We start from the raw sequence: 17,697 nt of genomic DNA, 5'->3' as shown, positions 1-17,697 counted from the left end.
GAATCCTAAGCTCCTGGAGACATCATCCCACATTCACTTGGTGAGTGGACACTGGCATCACTTCGTGCTGAGCTTTTTACAGAGGCAGAAACCCAAGCAGCCTGTGACCAGCAACCTGTGACCCACCTTCATGCAGGAAAGTCCAGCTCTGGATCCCTTCCTGTCCCTCAATGGGCCTTTCCAGACCAGCTGTCCATTTACCCAGGACAGTCAGTCAGCCAGCCAGTCTGGGGGTCAGATACCATGTCCTTCCAAGTGGGGAGACAAGAGGCCAGACTGCATCTCACTTCAAATGTGGGCCTCTCATCGCAATGGCCATCTCTGGGCCCCACTGGCACTGGTAGCCAGTTCCAAGTCCCACAGTTTTTACCAAGCCTCTGGGTTCTTTCTGTGCATGATGGGCTGGTGATACATGCATAAGAATCATAGTTAGTCTGAGACTAAACTCCTTTCTAAAACAGGAACCCTATGAATGTAGGCAGGGACCATCTTGTTGAGCAAACTTGAGGCAGAGAGGCTAAGTCATTTGTTCAAGGTTATACTGCTGAGCTTTGGAACCAGATTCGCACAACTCCAAAGCTCCCACTAGGCCTTTGGGTCATTCTCAGCTACTTAATTAAGCTCTGCTGTGCACTGGAGCAGGAGGAACCATTCAAAATGCCTCCACCTACACCACTCAACTTGATGCAATGTCTAGGTGCCACTTCTCATGACACCCAGTTCCCGGACATTGACCCAAGCTGTGTCACCCCGGGCAGGTTCCTAAATATCATCGGGGTTGGTGTCTTCATCTGAACAAATGAGGCTGGGCCGGGCATGGTGACTCACGCCTGTAATCCCAGCACTTTGGGAGGCCAAGGCAGGCGGATAACCTGAGGTCAGGAGGTTGAGACCAGCCTGACCAACATGGTGAAACCCATGTCTCTACTAAAAATACAAAATTAGCTGTGCGTGGTGGTGCATGCCTGTAATACCAGCTACATGGGAGACTGAGGCAGGAGAATCACTTGAACCTGGGAGGTGGAAGCTGCAGTGAGCCAAGATCGCACCATTGCACTCCAGCCTGGGCAACAAGAGCAAAACTCAGTCTCAAAAAAAAAAAAAAAAATAGAAATGAGGCTGATGCTCATGGTCTGCCAAGGGTCACGACAGCTGCAAGGGCACAAGGCCATTGGGAAGGCCTATGTCCTCATTCTGGTGTCTGTTGCTATGAGACCCTGAGCAACGCCCACTTCATGTGTCTGGGTCTCACCTTTCTCACTTATAAGTAGAATTGTGATCATAATGCTTACCCGATGAGGATGGAAGATGCATAAGAAGTATACTTAGCATAGTGCCAGGCATAGGGCAAATGACACCATTACTGGTAGCTACCCTTTAATCTGGAATGAGGGCTGTACAATCATCACCTTGCTGAAAATGATCAGGTGAGGAAACAGAGGTGCAAGGCAGTCCAGGTGCCCCTCCCAATCCCACCATGACCCTATCTTGCCTTCTTTCTGCTGTCCCCAGTCTCTGAGGTAGATATCTGAAAACCCAAGGCAGGGATTCCCATCCCCTCCCTGCCTCACCTGGAGCGGTGTTCTCATCGACCCACTGGAAGAAACCACACTGCTGCTCTCTTGGCTTGGCACACGTGTGGAACTGGCGCCCCTTGTTGGGCCCATCCTTCTGCACAGTCCGTGTGACAGTGGGCTGGCTGCACAGGCAGGATGTGCCAGTACCACTGCCATCACCAGGGTTGCCAAACCCACCCAGGTGGATCCCTGGGCCTGGGGGGCGTCCCAGGGAGCCGCCTAGGGGTCTATATGCCGAGGCGGGAGGCCCTCCTGCTCCCGGATTGGGGCTGTCTGCCCACAGGAAGAAGTTGCAGCTACCCCCGTTACACTTAAAGAATTGCCGGCCCTGGTTGGGGCCCTCCTTACGGACAGTAAGCAGCACAGCCTCCTGGCCACAGTTGCAGGTCACAGAATTGCTTTCACCAGCAGCCATGGGTGGTGGGAGGGTCCGGGCCAGAGCCTTTGAGGGCCCAGTCTGTCTGCTGTCAGCAGGCTGGGGGTGCTGGCTATTGTCCATCCTGTTCAGGGACTGGCTAGCCTGCAGGTGACCAGAGGGCTGGATAGGCCTGGGGGGGCCCCGTGAAAATCTCAGGTCCAGGATCTCCCTCAGGGTCTCGTCGCATCCACCGATGCAGCAAACAAACTCCAGAGGCATTGTCGGGGGAAGGCTACCGCGCTTAAACTTTAACTTCAACCTAGTGAGGCCAGAAGATGGGAAAAAACATTAACAACCAGGTGCCAGCTTCTCCTCAGTCCACTGAGGGCTGCTTTAGCCCTAGGCCTCTCTCCACCATTCCTTATGCATCAGGAAGCCCACGCAAGTCCCCTGTGAGGCCCTCCGTCAGTCCACCACAAGCCCTTGCCAGTTATCACAGGAGTGGACAGTGGGAAGCAGTGCAGATGAAATCTAAGATGCCAGTAATTCACTAAAATAAAAACACCTCTGAGAAGTACCATGCCTCTATATCAGCAGTTCTCCAAGTGTGGTTCCAGGGTGCCTGAGCCCTTTCAAGGAGAATGCAAAACTATTTTATAGGCCGGGCATGGTGGCTCATGCCTGTAATCCCAGCACTTTGGGAGGCCGAGACGGGTGGATCATTTGAGGTCAGGAGTTCGAGACCAGCCTGACCACATGGTGAAACCCTGTCTCTACTAAAAATATAAAAAAAATTAGCCGGGCATGCTGGCGTGTGTCTGTAGTCCCAGCTACTTGAGAGGCTGAGACAGGATAATCACTTGAACCTGGGAGGTGGAGGTTGCAGTGAGCTGAGATTGTGCCACGACACTCCAGCCTGGGTGACACAGTGAAGACTCTGTAACACACACAAAAATTTTTATAATAATTCTAAGGCTGGGCATGGTGGCTCACGCCTATAATCCCAGCACTTTGGGAGGCCGAGGCGGGTGGATCACAATGTCAAGAGATTGAGACCATCCTGACCAACATGGTGAAACCCCATCTCTACTAAAAATACAAAAATTAGCTGGGCGTGGTGGCACGTGCCTTTGGTCCCAGCTACTCAGGAGGCTGAGGCAGGAGAACCTCTGGAACCTGGGAGTTGGAGGTTGCAGTGAGCTGAGATTGCGCCACTGCACTCCAGCCTGGCAACACAGCAAGACTCTGTCTCAAAAAAAAAAAAAAAAATCTAAGAGGTTATGTCTATTTTGCTCTTATTCTTCCATGTGTATACAATGGAGTCTCCCAGAGGTGCCAGCACATGCAATGACTCAGCAGACTGACTGCAGAAGCAGATATGGGAATCCAGCTCTCTTCTATTAAGCCAGACATACAAATTGCAAAATGTAAAACAATGTCATTCATGTCATTATTATTTTGCTTTAGAAAATAAGTATTTTATTACCCCAAAAAACATGGTATTTATGGGATTATGCAATGCATTTACTAGAAATAAATTATTATAATTAAAAAAAATTTTTTGAGACAGTCTCACTCTGTTGCCCAAGCTGGAGTGCAGTGGCGTGATCTTGGCTCACTGCAACCCTCACCTCCTGGATTCAAGCAATTCTCCTGCCTCAGCTTCCCAAGTAGCTGGGACTACAGGCGCATGCCACCACGCCCAGCTAATTTTTTGTACTTTTAGTAGAGACAGGATTTCACCATGTTGGCCAGGATGGTCTTGATCTCTTGACCTCGTGATCCGCCCGCCTCAGCCTCCCAAAGTGCTGGGATTACAGGCATGAGCTACCGTGCCTGGCCCAATTATTGAATATTTTAAAAGAGGTTTCCACTTTAATTTCACATATGGTACGTACTGATAAACCACCAACAACAAAAGCTCTCTGGGCTCCTCAATGATCTTTCAGAGTGTTAGGGGTCTGGTGATCAAGAGGTTTGAGAACCACTGTCTTGTACTAGGGCTGTGCACTTTCTAGAGGAACTTAAGTAATTTATTTATTCATTTATTTTATTTTTTGAGACGGAGTCTTGCTCTGTCGCCCAGGCTGCAGTGCAGTGGCGCGATCTCGGCTCACTGTAAGCTCTGCCTCCCAGGTCCATGCCATTCTCCTGTCTCAGCCTCCTGAGTAGCTGAGACTACAGGCGTCTGCCACCACGCCCGGCTTTTTGTACTTTTAGTAGAGACGGCGTTTCACCCTATTAGCCAGGATGGTCTCCATCTCCTGACCTCGTGATCCACCCGTCTTGGCCTCCCAAAGTGCTGGGATTACAGGCCTGAGCCACCACGCCCAGGCTATTCATTTATTTCTAGAGACAGGTCTGGCTGTTATCCAGGTTGGAGAGCAGTGGTGAAATCATGGCTCACCACAGCCTAGACCTCTGAGATCAAGCGATCCTCCTGCCTCAGCCTCCTGAGCAGCTGGGCCTATAGGCATGTGTCACCACATCTGGCTAATTTAAAAAATTTTTTGGCCAGGCGCAGTGGCTTATACCTATAATCCCAGCATTTTGGGAGGCCGAGGTGAGTGGATCACTTGAGGCCAGGAGTTCGAGACCAGCCTGGCCAACACAGTGAAACCCTGTCTCTACTAAAAATATAGAAAGTAGCCAGGGATAGTGGTACATGCCTGTAATCCCACCTACTCAGGACGCTGAGGCAGGAGACTCGCTTGAACCCAGAAGGCGGAAGTTGCAGTGAGCCAAGATTGCACCACTGCACTCTGGCCTGGGCAACCCAGCGAGACTCTGTCTTAAAAAAAAAAAAAAAAAAAAAAAATTTTTTTTTCTTTTTAGAGATGGGGTCTTCCTATGTAGCCCAAGCTGGATGTTGTCTTTAATATGCAAATAATTTCCTAAGCCTTGTGTAGCAATGATCTATATGGAGAGGGCAGGAAAGAGGCCTTCATGGTTCTTTGCCCATGGCCTACTCCAAACAGGGTCATACCTGCCAAAGCAGTGACAGCGTGGAACACAACAGAACCGGATCAGGCCTGCTAACCTGGCTGCTGCAGAACACAGCTACACCCCTGCAGGGCCTGAGTGGAATCCCCGACACTCCTCTCTGGGTTCTGACAGGAGCAAGGGGAAGATGGGCGCCGTGGTGTATACACTCCAGAGGAGGCGCCTGACTCAAGCGCCCAGCTCACCTGTACACAGGATGTGGCTGACAAACTGGACACACACTGCTGTCCCTGCTGGCCTCTAGCACCGAGTCAGGAAGCCACACAGCTGAGCGACATTCCGGGAAACCCATGCAGCTGAGGTAGAACCTGGGGACAAGGTGCCATGTCAGATGGTAGGAGTGCAGGGGACGCTCTCAGCTGTTGGCCATCAGCTGAAGCAGCCTTTTCTCAGCGGACCGAGGACAACACTCCCTTTCTTTTCTGGACGACACTTAACTGGATACACAAGCACTCATATTGAATTGATTGGGGAAAATGAGCCTTCTCACATCCCAAAAGCACAAAGCAGCTATTGCTAACCCTGCTTTCTATTTAGAAAACCGACAACCAACCAAGGTGACGCCAGGGACTCTGTGCTGTGCACTCACACATTCTTGCCTTTCTGCCTCGTGTCAAGTCTGGGCAGTGTCAGGGAGCCCCTCAGTTTGCATGTGAGTAAACGGTGGCTTGATGTGGGCTGGAAACCTGCCCAGAGACACGAATGCGTGTGGAGACGGGAGCCAGGAATGGAAACCCATCTGTTTGTGACAGAGCCCCACCCACTACCCAATCCATCCCATCCCTGTCTCTCCTGGCCAATGTTTTTCAACACCTTGCAGTCATAAAACGTTAGGGTTTGACTAGCCAATATGCATGTGATTTACAAATTCCTCATGAGTCTGCCTGGGTACACTATGAAGAAAAAAAAGCCCTGAACTCCAATCATTTAAATAAGAAATTTATAATCTCAGAAATGGAAATTATCAGATAAACACTGGAGTGGCAAATCCCACAAGATAATCTCCTGACCTTCTGGAGTAACTCAGAGAAGCATTACAAAAGAATAACAGAAGAACAAAAGAATAATAATTCTCCAATTCAGAGAAGTGGAGAATTCAGAGCTAAAACAAAAGTAGTTATTCTCTCTCTTTTTTTTTTTTTTTTTTGAGACAGAGTCTCGCTCTGTTACCCAGGCTGGAGTGCAGTGGCCGGATCTCAGCTCACTGCAAGCTCCGCCTCCTGGGTTTACGCCATTCTCCTGCCTCAGCCTCCCGAGTAGCTGGGACTACAGGCGCCCGCCACCTCGCCCGGCTAGTTTTTTGTATTTTTTTAGTAGAGACGGGGTTTCACCGTGTTAGCCAGGATGGTCTCGATCTCCTGACCTCGTGATCCACCCGTCTCGGCCTCCCAAAGTGCTGGGATTACAGGCTTGAGCCACCGCGCCCGGCCAAAAGTAGTTATTCTCTGTCCTTATATTCCAAAGAGTACTAATCCAATAACCTACCGATGGTAAGGAAAACCCATCAATGTCATTTATTAAGTGCTGAAATATATGCCCATTCAGTCATTGGGCTAAGCCTAGAGTGGCACTGGCTTCTGTCTGTGAGTAACCTGAGCCCTGACACCTTCTTCCAGGTCTGGCCCGTAGACCTCTTGTTTCTGAGAGCGTGGGTGGCCTTCTCTTCACTTGGGCCAGCCTGGTTAATGATGGCTGGAGGTGAGGAGTCAAGAAACTTCCTTTCTTATTCAGCAGCAAGGACCGCAGCAGCCCCAGGTGGGTCAGGCAGGATGGAGAAAGGCGGTATAAACCCGGTTTCAAACTCTGCCTTTGCTGCCCACCACAGCTGCTTGACTCTAAGCAAGCACCTCAGCCCTCTAAGCTGCATAAAAATCCCTGCCTTGCAGGGTAGTTATGAGAATGGGATGAGGTCATGCTTACAGAGCACCACCCTGCATCATGCCAGTGAGGGACGGCACCTGATGATGGCCGCCACCCCTCCAACACGTCTTTCCCTGTGAACTTCCTCCAGTGGCCAGCCACTAGCTTGAACAACCTGATGTGAGGCTAAATTGCCCACTTGTATCTACTATATTTAAAGTAGATTTTCAGGCCCCATTCAGAACTAAAACTAGGAGAGAAGAAGAGTAGTATCTGCTGAGTATCTACAACACATCAGGCAATGTGCTATATATATAGTCCTGACCGTTTTCACCAAATTCTCACCCTTAACACAGTCTTGTGAGTACTGACCTTATTTTACAAAAGAAGAAATTGGGGCTCAGAGCAGGTAAGTAACTTGCTTCAGGCCACACCGCTTATATGCGGCAGAAGTGGCATTTGAACCCAGACCCACCTAGATCTGAAGCTCATGCTCTTCCGTGTGTTACACATTGGGTATATGATGTCCTATCCACAGGGGACAAAAAAACCCCACTATCACTCGGTTGTCTACCTGCTCTGAATTCCCATAGTGCTTTACACCTCAAAGGCCTGATCCCATCCTGCTATGCTTCTAGGTCAACACCTTGCCTGCAGGTTGGCAACCACAGGCCTGCCTTGAAAGATTCCATGGAGTGAAACAGCAGGGCCTTTCGAGCTGTGGCTGACACTGCAGGTGCTGGGGAGCAGAGGTGGGGGCAGAAGGCGATGCACTGACCCGCCATTCTTCTTGGTCTTGAGGACCATGTCCTTGTCGCATTGTGGGCACTTCCTGATGGGCTCTGGCATGGCTGGGTAGATCTCTTCTTGCTGGGCCAACTCTGTCGCATTCCCAAAGTACTGGGCCAAGGCCTCATCCAATCTGAAGAAAAGGCAAAGACAGACACCCATCAGCCGGCAATTGTTGCAAAGGCACCTACAACACTCTTATGTGCACACAACAGGCGTGACCTTGGGAACCAGCTAGTCAGTGAGCCGCAGGCCTCCTGCAGAGAACAGATGGCAAACAGAGAAGACTAAGCTCACCATGGGCCCTGGTGCCAAACCAACTCCTGGGAGGAGAGTCCAGATACAGGCAGATGCTTCTGCTTGTCACCAGCCCACATTAAAAAGTAAAACTGGGCCGGATGTGGTGGCTCACGCCTGTAATCCCAGCACTTTGGGAGGTCGAGGCGGGTGGATCACCTGAGGTTGGGAGTTCAAGACCAGCCTGACCAACATGGTGAAACCCCATCTCTAGTAAAAATACCAAATTAGCCAGGCGTGGTAGTGCATGCCTGTAATCCAAGCTACTCAGGAGGCTGAGGCAGAATTGCTTGAACCCAGGAGGCAGAGGTTGCGGTGAGCCAAGATCACACCATTGCACCCTAGCCTGGGCAACAAGAGCGAAACTCCGTCTCAAATAAAAAAAAAAAAAAAAAACAGAAACAAACAAAAAAGTAAAACTGCACAGGGTCCATGTACAAACTCCAGGAGTGTCTGTCTGCATTAAGTTTAAACTAGCTCATGCCTGCCTTTTCACAACTAGCATGGGGTAGTCTGAAAAATAGGAAATAACAAATTGTTACTTACTATTACAGTCTCACAACACCCATCAGACACCAGATGTGTGGGAGTTTTCCCCACACACCAAGCAACTCTCCCGCCAGACACCAGTTGGACATCCTCTAATTCAATTCAATTCTGACACTATGCACCTGGAGATCCATCTGACAGTTAAGGGCTCAGTCCCAGAAGACTGCTCCCCGCAATCCCCTCAGATGTCAGTCACAAATCCTATGCTGTGACCTGTGCTTCTGACTGGTTGTAACCTGGGGTTCCCCAGACCCCCTCCTTGGTTTGAATAACTCAACAGAGTGGCTCACAGAGCAAGGGATGTGGGGAAGGAGTAGCTTCCATGCCCTCTCCCAAACACGCACCCTCCCAAACACGCACCCTCCTGGAATCTTTACCTGTTCAGCTATTTGGATGTGCCCCAAACCCAACTGTTTGGGTGTTTTTTTTTTGAAGTCTCACTCTGTTGCCCAAGCTGGGCTGCACTGGTGTAATCTCGGCTCACTGAAACCTCCACCTTCCAGGTTCAAGCAATTCTCCTGCCTCAGCCTCAAGAGTAGCTGGGACTACAGGTACGCACCACCATGCCCGGCTAATTTTTGTGTGTATATATATATATTTTTTTTTTAGCAGAGATGGGGTTTCACTATGTTGGCCAGGCTGGTCTTGAACTCCTGACCTTGTGATCTGCCTGCCTCGGCCTCCCAAAGTGCTGGGATTACAGGCATGAGCCACCGTGCCCGGCCCTTGTTTGGGGATTTTATGGAGGATTTATTACTTAGGTATGATTGACAAATCACTGGCCACGTGTGATCAACTCAACCTCCAGCCCCTCTGCTCTTCCTGAGGTAGGGGTGGGACTCAAAGTACCAACCTTCTAATCACAGGGTTGGTTATCTGACAGCCAGACCGATCCTGAGGCTCCCCAGGAGCCCTCAGCCACTAGTCATCTCATTCGTATACAACAGACACAGCACTTAAAAAATTCCAAGAGTATCAGAAAATGATGTCCAAATATATGTATCTTATTATAAATCATAGTATCATAAGTAGAAAACACATCATTTCTAACAAAATACATACATGCTGCTTGCTAAATATCCACCTCTAAATGCTCCAGAAAATAAATGGATCACACTCCAGCACTTGGGTTTACTGATTTAAAAGACTTTGTTGCCTAACTCAAGATAATTAATTTGTCATGTAATGAAAGCAGAAAAAAAAAAAAAAAAAGATAATTAAAATCAAGAGAATGGTATTTCTAAAGCCAATAGTTCAGAATAACTGGAGGAGACTGTTCCGATTACTGTTTCTATGATAAAGCTCTACGGAGAGTTGTAAAGGAACTGGAGAAGAAAGCCCAAAGAAAGGGGTATGTGGAGAACCCCTAGGGCAGGAGGCCAGTGGTGAGGATGAACCTGGCAGGGTTAAGAACTCTGACTGGCCCAGATGCAGTGGCTCATGCCTGTAATCCCTGCACTTTGGGAGGCTGAGGTGGGAAGATCTCTTGAGGCCAGGAGTTCAAGACCAGCCTGGGCAACATAGTAAGACCCCATCTCTATTTCTTTTAAGGACTCACTTCTTTGCTTTAGCCACTGCTTCGATGAAAACCTGCTTGTATTTCTGCACTTGCTGCCTTAGAACCACAAATTTGTCCTTCTTGCCATCACAGATCAGCTTCAGATCAGCTTCCAGCTCAGCCCGTAGGTCAGGCTTAGACATTTCATAGCCCATGGAATCATAACCTGCAGGGAAAGAGTCGAGCTCAGTGAGGGCCCACCTGAGACCCTCAGGGACTTGGGCGACACAACCCACTACCCACTGCAAACTCTGTCCTCCCTTACCTTCCACGAGTCCCATGCCCAGGTGCCCAGGGAGGAACCGCTTGTCTGGGGTGAGTCCCACGTACATCCGGGCTTTGATGGTCTCAATGTGCTCTGCGTGAGTGGCATCCGTACCTGGAAGCCATTTGCTGGTTACTCTCAGGTAATACAGATAACAGCTCCACCCGGGTGGCGCATGGGCACCTTGCTCACTCCGGAACCCCTCCTTTGCCTGGACAGCCTATATAGGTAAGACGCCTTCACTTCATTCCCATATAGCTCATTCAAGAAATCACAACGGCAACCTCAACTCTCTTGCTCCCTCACATCCCATTACTCAGAAAAGCTGTCAATTCCAGCTTCAAAGCTCCTTTTAAAAATTCTCCTCTCGGCCGGGCGCGGTGGCTCAAGCCTGTAATCCCAGCACTTTGGGAGGCCGAGACAGGCGGATCACGAGGTCAGGAGATCAAAACCATCCTGGCTAACACGGTGAAACCCCGTCTCTACCAAAAAAATACAAAAAAAAAAAACTAGCCGGGCAAGGTAGTGGGCGCCTGTAGTCCCAGCTACTCGGGAGGCTGAGGCAAAAGAATGGCGGGAACCCGGGAGGTGGAGCTTGCAGTGAGCTGAGATCTGGCCACTGCACTCCAGCCTGGACGACAGAGTGAGACTCCGTATCAAAAATAAAAAAAAAAACATCTCTACAAAAAATTAGGTGCATGCCTATAGGTAGGGAGGCTGAGGTGGGAGGATTACTTGAGCCAGGGAGGCAGAGAGTGAAGTACACTGAGATTGAGCCACTGCACTCCAGTCTGGGCAACAGAGCGAGACCCTATCTCAAAATAAAAAAAAAATTCTCCTCTCCATGTGTCCAAGCCATAGTTGCAGCTAGTGTGCCTATTTCTAGTCTCTTCCTCTACCCTAACCATTCTTTAAGCTGTGGCCAAAGGGATCTTTCAAAATGTAGCTCTGCCATGAAGAAAATGCAAATTAAAACTGCAGTGAAGGCTGGGAGCAGTGGCTCATGCCTGTAATCGCAGCACTTTGGGAGGCCAAGGTGGGCAGATCACCTGACGTCAGGAGTTCGAGACCAGCCTGGCCAACATGGTGAAACCCCATCTCTATCAAAAATACAAAAATTAGCCGGGTGTGGCGGCATGCGCCTGTAGTCCCAGCTGCTCAGGAGGCTGAGGCAGGAGAATCACTTGAACCCAGGAGGCAGAGGCTGCAACGAGCCAGGATCACGCCATTGTACTCCAGCCTGGGTGACAGAGTGAGACTCCGTCTTTTTTTTTTTTTTTTTTTTTTGAGACGGAGTCTCACTCTGTCGCTCAGGCTGGAGTGCAGTGGCCGGATCTCAGCTCACTGCAAGCTCCGCCTCCGGATTTACGCCATTCTCCTGCCTTAGCCTCCCAAGTAGCTGGGATTACAGGTGCCCGCCACCTCGCCCGGCTAGTTTTTGTATTTTTTAATAGATATGGGGTTTCACTGGGTTAGCCAGGATGGTCTCGATCTCCTGACCTCGTGATCCGCCCGTCTCGGCCTCCCAAAGTGCTGGGATTACAGGCTTGAGCCACCGCGCCCGGCCGAGACTCCATCTTAAAAAAAAAAAAAAAAAAAGGGCCAGGTGCGGGTGCGGTAGCTCACGCCTATAATCCCAGCACTTTGGGAGGCCGAGGTGGGCAGATCACAAGGTCAGGAGATCAAGACCATCCTGGCTAACATGGTGAAACCCCATCTCTACTAAAAACACACACACACACACACAAAAATTAGCCGGGCATGGTGGCAGGCGCCTGTAGTCCCAGCTACTCCGGAGGCTGAGGCAGGAGAATGGTGTGAACCCAGGAGATGGAGCTTGCAGTAAGCCGAGATTGTGCCACAGTACTCCAGCCTGGGCGAGAGTGAGACTCCGCCTCTAAAAAAACCAAAAACACAAAAAAACAAAACAAAACAATGAAATAGCAGTTCACACCTACTGGCAAAATCAAAAACAGAGATAATACTAAGTAAGGATGTGGATAAACTGGAATCCTAGTGCCTTGCTGGTGGAAACGAAAAATGGTACAGCCACTTCAGAAAAGTTTAGTGGTTCCTAAAAATGTTAAATGTAGAGTTACCATGTAAACCAGCAATCCCACTCCTAAGTCTACCCAAGAGAAATGAAAACACATGTCCACACAAAACCTTGTACAAAACTGTTCAGAGCAGGATTATTTATAATAGCCAAAGAATAGAAACAACTCAAGTGTCCATCAACTGCAACCTCCGCCTTCTGGGTTCAAGCGATTATTTTGCCTCAGCCTCCCGAGTAGCTGGCACCTGCCATCAAGCCCAGCTAATTTTTTCATTTTTAGTAGAGACAGTGTTTCACCATGTTGGCGAAGCTGGTCTTGAACTCCTGACTTTCAGTGATCTGCCCACGTTGGTCTCCCAAAGTGCTGGATTATAGGTGTGAGCCATTGTGCCTGGCTCTTTATAGGAAATAACTAAAGTAGGCAAATCTGGCCAGGTGCAGGGGCTCACTCCTATAATCCCAACACTTTGGGAGGTCGAGGTAGGAGGACAGCTTGAGGCTGCAAGTTCTAAGACCAGACTAGGCAACATAGCAAGACCCTGTCCCTACATAAAACAAAAAAGTTTGGTTGGGCATGATGGCTCAGGCCTGTAATCCCAGCACTTTGGGAGGCCGAGGCGGGTGGATCAATTGAGGTCAGGAGTTCGAGACCAGCTTGGCTAACAGTGAAACCCCATCTCTACCAAAAATACAAAAATTAGCCGGTGATGTGCACCTGTATTCCCAGCTACTCAGGAGGCTGAGGCAGGAGAATTTCTTGAACCCGGGAGGCGGAGGTTGCAGTGAGCTGAAATCGTGCCACTACACTCTAGCCTGGGTGATAGTGCAAGACTCTGTCTCAAACAACAAACAAAAAACCCAACAAAAAAATTAGCTGGGCATGGCAACATATGCCTGTAGTCCCAGCTACTTGGGAAGCTGAGGTGGAAGGATCCCTTGAAACCCAGAGTTCATGGCTGTGACTTAGCCTGGGTGACAGAGTAAGAACCTGTCTCTCTAAAACAAATTTTTTAGGGGCTGGGCATGGTAGCTTATACCTGTAATCCTAGCACTCTGGGAGGCCTAGGCGGGTGGATCATGAGGTCAGGAGTTCGAGACCAGCCAACCTGGGCAACATGGTGAAACCCTGTCTCTACTAAAAATAACAAAAATCAGCTAGGTGTGGTGGTGCATGCCTGTAATCCTAGCTACTGGGGAGGCTGAGGCAGGAGAATCGCTTGAACCCGGGTGGCAGAGGTTGCAGTGAGCCGAGACTGCACCACTGCACTCCGGCTGGAGCAATAAGAGCAAAACTCCATCACCAACAAACAAACAAAAAAACCCAAAAAACTGACTATGGTGATAGCTGCACAACTTTGTAAATATGCTAAAAAATGTAAATTATACATTTGAAAGAGATGCACTGTACAGTATATAAATAAGACTGTTAATAATCTTTTTTTTTTTGTGACAGAGTCTCTCTCTGTCACCAAGGCTGAAGTGCAGTGGCACAAACTCGGCTCACCGCAACCTCCGCCTCCCAGGTTCAAGCAATTCTCCTGTCTCAGCCTCCTGGGTAGCTAGGATTATAGGTGTCAGTTATCACACCCATCAATTTTTTGTATTTTCAGTAGAGATGGGGTTTCACCAGGTTGTCCAGGCTGCTCTTGAACTCCTGACCTCAAGTCTTGAACTCCTGACCCCTTGCCTTGGCCTCCCAAAGTGCTGGGATTATAGGTGTGAGACACAATGCCCAGTCTGTTAATAATCTTTTAAAAATATTATTTTGGTTTTTTTTGTTAAGCATACCTCTATGTGGTTCCTTTACTTAGAAATCCTAGAAGACTCCCTGCTGACCACGTACCACCATCTAAGCCCTTCAACTGGGCAAGCCAAGGCCCTGTAGTCAGGCTTGGATCATCTTTCCAGACACCTTCTATGGCCACCACCCCCAATCCAGCCACAACAGGCTTTTGCTTTCCTGCTCCTGTGCCTTCCTCAGGCCTGCCCTGCACTGGGCTGCCCTTCATTGATCCAGCAGTCTTACCATGAAGTTTTGGTCCAGCTCTAACGCCAGCCTATCCATGACATTTGCTTCCCTGCCTACTCCCTGCAGAACTCATTACATTGTATTCAATGTGTTGGTTTGGTTCTTCTGTTCAACTGAGAACTTAAAAAATGAGGTCTTATTCCTCTTTGTGTCTCTGGTGCTTTAGTCCAAGCTCTATTGTGGGCCTCATGCTTTTTTTTTTTTTTCTTGAGACAGGGTCTCGCTCTGTTGCCCACACTGGAGTGCAGTGGCTCAATCTCAGTGTACCTCACTCTCTGCCTCCCTGGCTCAAGTAATCCTCCCACCTCAGCCTCCCTACCTATAGGCATGCACCTAATTTTTTGTAGAGATGGGTTTTTTTTTATTTTTGATACGGAGTCTCACTCTGTCGTCCAGGCTGGAGTGCAGTGGCCAGATCTCAGCTCACTGCAATCTCTGCCTCCCGGGTTCACGCCATTCTCCTGCCTTAGCCTCCCAAGTAGCTGGGACTACAGGCGCCCGCCATCTCGCCCGGCTAGTTTTTTGTATTTTTTAGTAGAGACGGAGTTTCACCATGTTAGCCAGGATGGTCTCGATCTCCTGACCTCATGATCCACCTGTCTCGGCCTCCCAAAGTGCTGGGATTACAGGCTTGAGCCATCGCGCCCAGCCGAGATGGTTTATTTTTTTGAGATGGAGTCTCACTCTGTCACCCAGGCTGGAGTGCAGTGGTGTGATCTTGGCTCACTGCATCCTCCACCTCCCGAGTTCATGCGATTCTCCTGTCTCAGCCTCCCAAGTAGCTGGGATTACAGGTGTCCACCACCATGCCTGGCTAATTTTTGTATTTTTAGTAGAGACAGAGTTTCACTATGTCAGTCAGGCTGGTGGTCTTAAACTCCCTTCCTCAGGTGATCCAACCACTTCAGCCTCCCAAAGTGTTGGGATTACAGGTGTAAGCCACTATGCCCAGCAAGATGGGGTTTTACCATGTTGTCCAAGCTGGTCTTGAACTCCTGGGCTCAAGTGATTCACCCATCTTGGCCTCCCAAAATGCTGGGATTACAGGTGTGAGCCACAGCATCCAGCCCTCATACATTTTTATCAAATAAATCATGATGGGTGAACCTCTACTAATTTTACCTAAACCTGCAGGGTTTCTGGATGTCCTAGTGATGGTCAAGGACTCCACATTGGAGCACTGCTTCCTAAGTCATAGGCCTAAGAAACTCCCTTTATGGGTGAGGCAGCTGCTTATGTAACACATGCCCAGGGAGCTCTGCTTCCCCTCCACTGTGCTGCTGATATTCCTGGACTAGGCTTGCCAGAGAAAGCCCTTGAGAGCCTTGACAAAAACAAATGGAGGGGACAGCAGATTAGTTACAAGGACCTATCTGCAAAGCTTGCGCCATGGGATTTATTGGGAAAAACACAATTCTGGCCCAGTGTTTTATTAAAACCTAGTTTCTGATTCCTAAGCAATTATGGGAAATGCTTTAACAAAAGGCTAAGAATCCAGTCACCCATAGCTAACAGCAGGGTCCTGGCACATACATGAGGCCAGCGTGAGCAGCCTGACTGAGCAGTGTGGGTGTAGGCCTGCAGAGACAACTGCCACCCTCACCCAATATTCCACATGGGAAGGAGGAGCCAGATCTGACACTTCAAAATGAAAACAGATTTTATGATGACTGTCCTAAGTTTTAATTGTTGGTTCCTTACATGCTGTTCTTATTCAAAAGAACAAATCCTCATGTGGCCAACGGTGCTCCCAGTTGGGCCCTCAAAGCCATGGGAAAAGTCTCTTACTACGTGGACAGCACAGTGCATGGTTTAAGAGCACTGACTGTGGAGGTATTCAGACCAGGTTTTAATAACACACACTTTGTGAACTTACGTAAGTTCTTAACCTCTCTGAGCCTTATTTCAACTATAAAATGGGGATAAAGATACAGCAGCTCCATTAGACAATGGTTTGAAGACTAGAGGAAACCTGTGCCTGGTACACGGTAAGTGCTCAAGAGATGCGAGTTAACCAGAGGAGCCACTGACCAATGCCGTGCTTCTCCATGAGGGCAATGAGGTCGGCCTCGGTGAGCAGCTTGGGCGGGCTGGTCTCCCCATCCACCATCTCCACAGTGCTGGGCTGAAAGCGGGAGCCTCGCTCATAGACAGGGAGGATCTATAGGGAGCGGCAGGTGCAGCAGTCAGATGATTCCATTATCACACTCAGGCAAAAAATAACCTCATTTCAAGGGACATGGTCCTGCTCCACTAGAGAACTCAGGGCTCGCCACACAACTGTCCTCCCTCTCCCTGGGGACCACTCATGATCACCTTGTCACTCCAGTGATCATATGGATACACGTCCAGATAGTTTCGGGCCAGAATCACGAGGCCGTGGGCCACGAAGCGTTCCTGAGCGATGTCGATCTCCACTGTGGTCTCCTGCCCCTGAGCATCCTGGGAGCAGCAAGCCAGGAAATGGCGAACAATAAACTCATACAGTCGCTGTTCGTCTCCCTAGGAAGAAAAGAGGAGTTTGAAACTCCCCCTAGAATATCACCTCTCAAGGACAGGAGCATTGCTGGTAGCCTTAGCCAAATGTCCAGCACAGAAGAGGCCACACTGCTCCTCAGGCCCTGCACTAACATGGAGTGCCAGGCAAACAAGTCCTGGGGAGAGGATAGGTTTAGGTTGACACATTTCACAACTCAAATCTGGCAAAGATAAGCAAGGGAGTAATCTTCCCTTCCAGAGTGGTTCTTTGATATAAACCCAATCTAAGCAGAAAACAAGATGAAAGCCTAAGAAGTTGGCAACAGACTCCTCAAATGCAAGAGACAGAGCAACACTGCACCTGGTGGCCTTAGCCCAACTTCATGCACACGTTTAAGCAGTAATTTGTCAGGGTAATTTTCAATTAGGTAATCAATGATTTAGTGAGTCTCACTCTATCAAAATGAGACATTTATACACATATCCAATAATTCCCCTTCTAAGGATCTCTTCAAAGGAAGTAACTGGAGAACCACAAAAATATTTACGTCTACAAATGTTAACTATAGTATCAAAAACACAAAAAACAGATTTGGCAAAATAAATTATGGCACATCTTTGCAATTGTTAAATATCATGCTTAATAGGCAATTTTTCCTCCCTTATAATCTTTTGTAATTCTTAAGTTGTCTAAATGAACATGTAATTTTTTTTTTTTCAGAGTCTCACTCTGTCATCAGGTTGGAGTGCAGCGGTGCAATCTCAGTTTACTGCAACCTCCACGTCCCGGGTTCAAGTGATTCTTCTGCCTCAGCATCCTGAGAGCTGGGACTACAGGCACACGCCACCACGCCCAACTAATTTTTGTATTTTTAGTA

At 48.9% G+C, this 17,697-nt stretch overlaps 1 protein-coding gene across 6 annotated transcripts in view; it reads right to left on the bottom strand.

Moving 5' to 3' along the window:
- The window catches only part of TOP3A (DNA topoisomerase III alpha), a 40,030-nt gene that overhangs the window by 1,809 nt on the left and 20,524 nt on the right, over positions 1-17,697 (bottom strand). For all 6 annotated transcript variants that reach the window (XM_033196289.1, XM_033196252.1, XM_033196256.1 and 3 more), the window contains exons 12-18: positions 16,658-16,843; positions 16,373-16,502; positions 10,257-10,370; positions 9,992-10,157; positions 7,577-7,720; positions 5,124-5,246; positions 1,572-2,254 (exon numbers count right to left, since the gene is read on the bottom strand). In XM_033196289.1, the coding sequence (XP_033052180.1) occupies positions 1,572-2,254; positions 5,124-5,246; positions 7,577-7,720; positions 9,992-10,157; positions 10,257-10,370; positions 16,373-16,502; positions 16,658-16,843 (1,546 nt within the window). The remainder of the gene's footprint in view (positions 1-1,571; positions 2,255-5,123; positions 5,247-7,576; positions 7,721-9,991; positions 10,158-10,256; positions 10,371-16,372; positions 16,503-16,657; positions 16,844-17,697) is intronic.

Source organism: Trachypithecus francoisi, unplaced genomic scaffold (assembly GCF_009764315.1).
Source record: "Trachypithecus francoisi isolate TF-2019V2 unplaced genomic scaffold, Tfra_2.0 Contig01665, whole genome shotgun sequence".
Taxonomy (NCBI): Eukaryota; Metazoa; Chordata; class Mammalia; order Primates; family Cercopithecidae; genus Trachypithecus; species Trachypithecus francoisi.
Note: the sequence above shows the minus strand (reverse complement) of the source record. Positions and strands in the feature narration are given on the sequence as shown.